General features: G+C 41.1%; 1 protein-coding gene across 1 annotated transcript in view; it reads left to right on the forward strand.

Moving 5' to 3' along the window:
* The window catches only part of LOC116681551 (WD repeat-containing protein 49), a 31510-nt gene that overhangs the window by 28642 nt on the left and 385 nt on the right, over positions 1–2483 (forward strand). Inside the window, exon 18 of the mRNA XM_032509642.1 lies at positions 750–2483. This exon is cut by the window's right edge and continues 385 nt beyond it. Coding sequence (XP_032365533.1) covers positions 750–968 — 219 coding nt within the window. The 3' untranslated portion in view covers positions 969–2483. The remainder of the gene's footprint in view (positions 1–749) is intronic.

A 2483-nucleotide genomic window follows, 5' to 3' on the forward strand; every position in this document is an offset into this window, starting at 1 on the left:
CACACACACACACACACACACACACACACACACGTCATTTAGTACACTGCAGTTGCTTAAATTACATAACATAACCTCCTGCTTGTGTGTGTGCTGGTGGGTGGTAGCTTCCAGTTGACGAAATGGATGTGAAACCCATCATCAAGCCACCGGTTAGGCGTGTGTGTGTGTGTGTGTGTGTGTGTGTGTGTGTGTGTGTGTGTGTGCGTCTATGTTAAGTTAGCCCTGGGCGATGTCTGCTGAGTGTTGCTTCATTTCATTTTGCCTCAAGCTCACACGCATACACACGTGCCCACACACAAATACACCACAGCTTAAAAAGAGAACATGTGTGTACATGTACATATGTTTACTGTATACAAATCAAGGGGATATGTAAACTTAGCAACACCTTCACACAACAGAGTTGGTAAAGAAAGCTGTTTGTTTAAGTCTAGTTTCTCTTTCATTACATACTGTTGGATTCATACATCATCTGTGTATTATTGGAGATGAAGTCTGAAAAAAAGATGACAACCATTTTCAGCATATCCATTTATCAAAGGATAGACTGTTAAATATGAATATGTTTTTAAGCAAGGAGACAGTGACTCACATAAAGAGCTTCCCACTCCAGTTTGAGGAGAGTTCCTCAGGGAGACTGGGCTGCATGTTAACTTGCACAATACCCCAGCTTATCTGTGTATTAAAAGTAGCAAATCCCAAATGTTCTTGTTGGTTTTGTCTTCACTGCTGTCCGTCATCTGTAGGAGGAGCAGTGGTGCTTGGAGAGACCTGGACCTCTGCACCAACAGCAGGAACCAGAGCGGAACCAGAAAGACCAGGGAGGGAGGATGTCACCCCCAGCTCCCAGGGAGACAGGACCCGATGCCTCTGCAGCGGGTGGAGAGGTGGGGATAAAAGACCAGCAAGACCAGACAGACGCACGAGTGGACAAGAAGATAAAATGTATCCAGGTGAAGAGTTGAGTCTGTCTAAAGTGCATTGTGCCAGTGTTCCGCTTCATTCACTGCTCCGTTTCACTGTCTGGTAAAGCTACACAGTGTTTTTTAATGGGATTTTGGAGGAACAACCAAAAAATGTTATCTTTTATTTAGGTAAAAAAGTATTTGACAATTTTATGTTGATATAATTTACTCTAAATTCTATAAAAAAAATTCATAAAAGCTGTACTAAAAGAACTAAGCCATTATCTATCATTCAGTCAGAAAAACACAACCAAACTGCCGTTTTTTTATGCAGTGAATCGTCATGGCGACCTTTCACAATCGCAAAGAACGAAAAAGCATTTGTGATGTTCCCAATTCTATGACTTTTACTCTCATGCTTCGAGAAAAGAAAGGATTGCATTCAACATTATTTTTGGGGGGGAGTGTGCCTTATGGTTTAAAAGTGATTGTGCTGCTGTAATATTAAAGTCAGTAAAAGTTTGCAGTTTTGACTGGAGTTCTTAAAGTAAGTCCTCCCATTCATTGGCAATGTAGTAGCTTCAGGCTGGTACATACATTTGACACTGCACATCTGAGGTTTTGATACACTGGTTTTCTAGATCTGTGAGACATTTTCATGTCAGGAATACTGCTGGGGCTGTTCTGGTGTGTTTCAACATTAAAGTAAATAAAGGTAAACAGAAAAATTCTGCGCCGCTAGTGTCTAAAGTGGAGCGTGCATCCATACCTTTTTTGTAGTGATGGCCAAACGAAGCTTCATGAACCAGTGTCTTTATTTTCTGAGCCACTAGATGGCGCTCTTGTTCCAAATTGGTTGAGAACACAGTGAATTGCAATGCTAGGTCTTTCTCTTAAAATCAAGAGCGCCGTCTAGTGGGCTCAGAAAATAAAGACACTGGTTCATGAAGCTTCGTTTGGCCATCACTACTTTTTTGCTCTTGTCTTTATTCACAGTGGTGAAAGATCGCCAAAAACTTTTTTTCCTACATCGCCAAAAATCCAAGGAATTAGAATATCCAAGCCATTTTATCCAAAACGAGCTGGTCAGCTCACAATCTTGTAGTTTCTGGCCGAGTTTCAACGGAGAGAAAGCTAAACAGTTCATCATTTTTGGGTTTCGATCGCTTCTCTCTTCTCCCCGGTGTCTGCCACAGTGTAACGGAGCATAGATTCTCTGACGTCTAAGGATTCGATTGACAGGTCGTGTCAGCCAATCAGTCTAGTGTAACCCAAGATGGCCCTAATAGAAGCCAATCATGTCACAGAGTTCAAGGATGGGACCAACGTGGGAAAGATTGACAACTATTCCTTCCAGTTAAAACTAGATGTTTTGAAACCGGGCTACCTGTTTAGCCAATAAGAAGACAAATTGATTGATACCAAACTTGACCAGAAAACTTTAACCCTGTGATGGCTGCAGCTGGGTCAAAGCAAAAATAGAGCATTCTTATTGCATTTCACCATTTCATCACTTTATAATTACTTATTTCTATAAATTTATGTACATAGTTATTTCAAGTATGTGTGTGATTG

This window comes from Etheostoma spectabile, chromosome 3, assembly GCF_008692095.1.
Source record: "Etheostoma spectabile isolate EspeVRDwgs_2016 chromosome 3, UIUC_Espe_1.0, whole genome shotgun sequence".
NCBI classification, from domain to species: domain Eukaryota; kingdom Metazoa; phylum Chordata; class Actinopteri; order Perciformes; family Percidae; genus Etheostoma; species Etheostoma spectabile.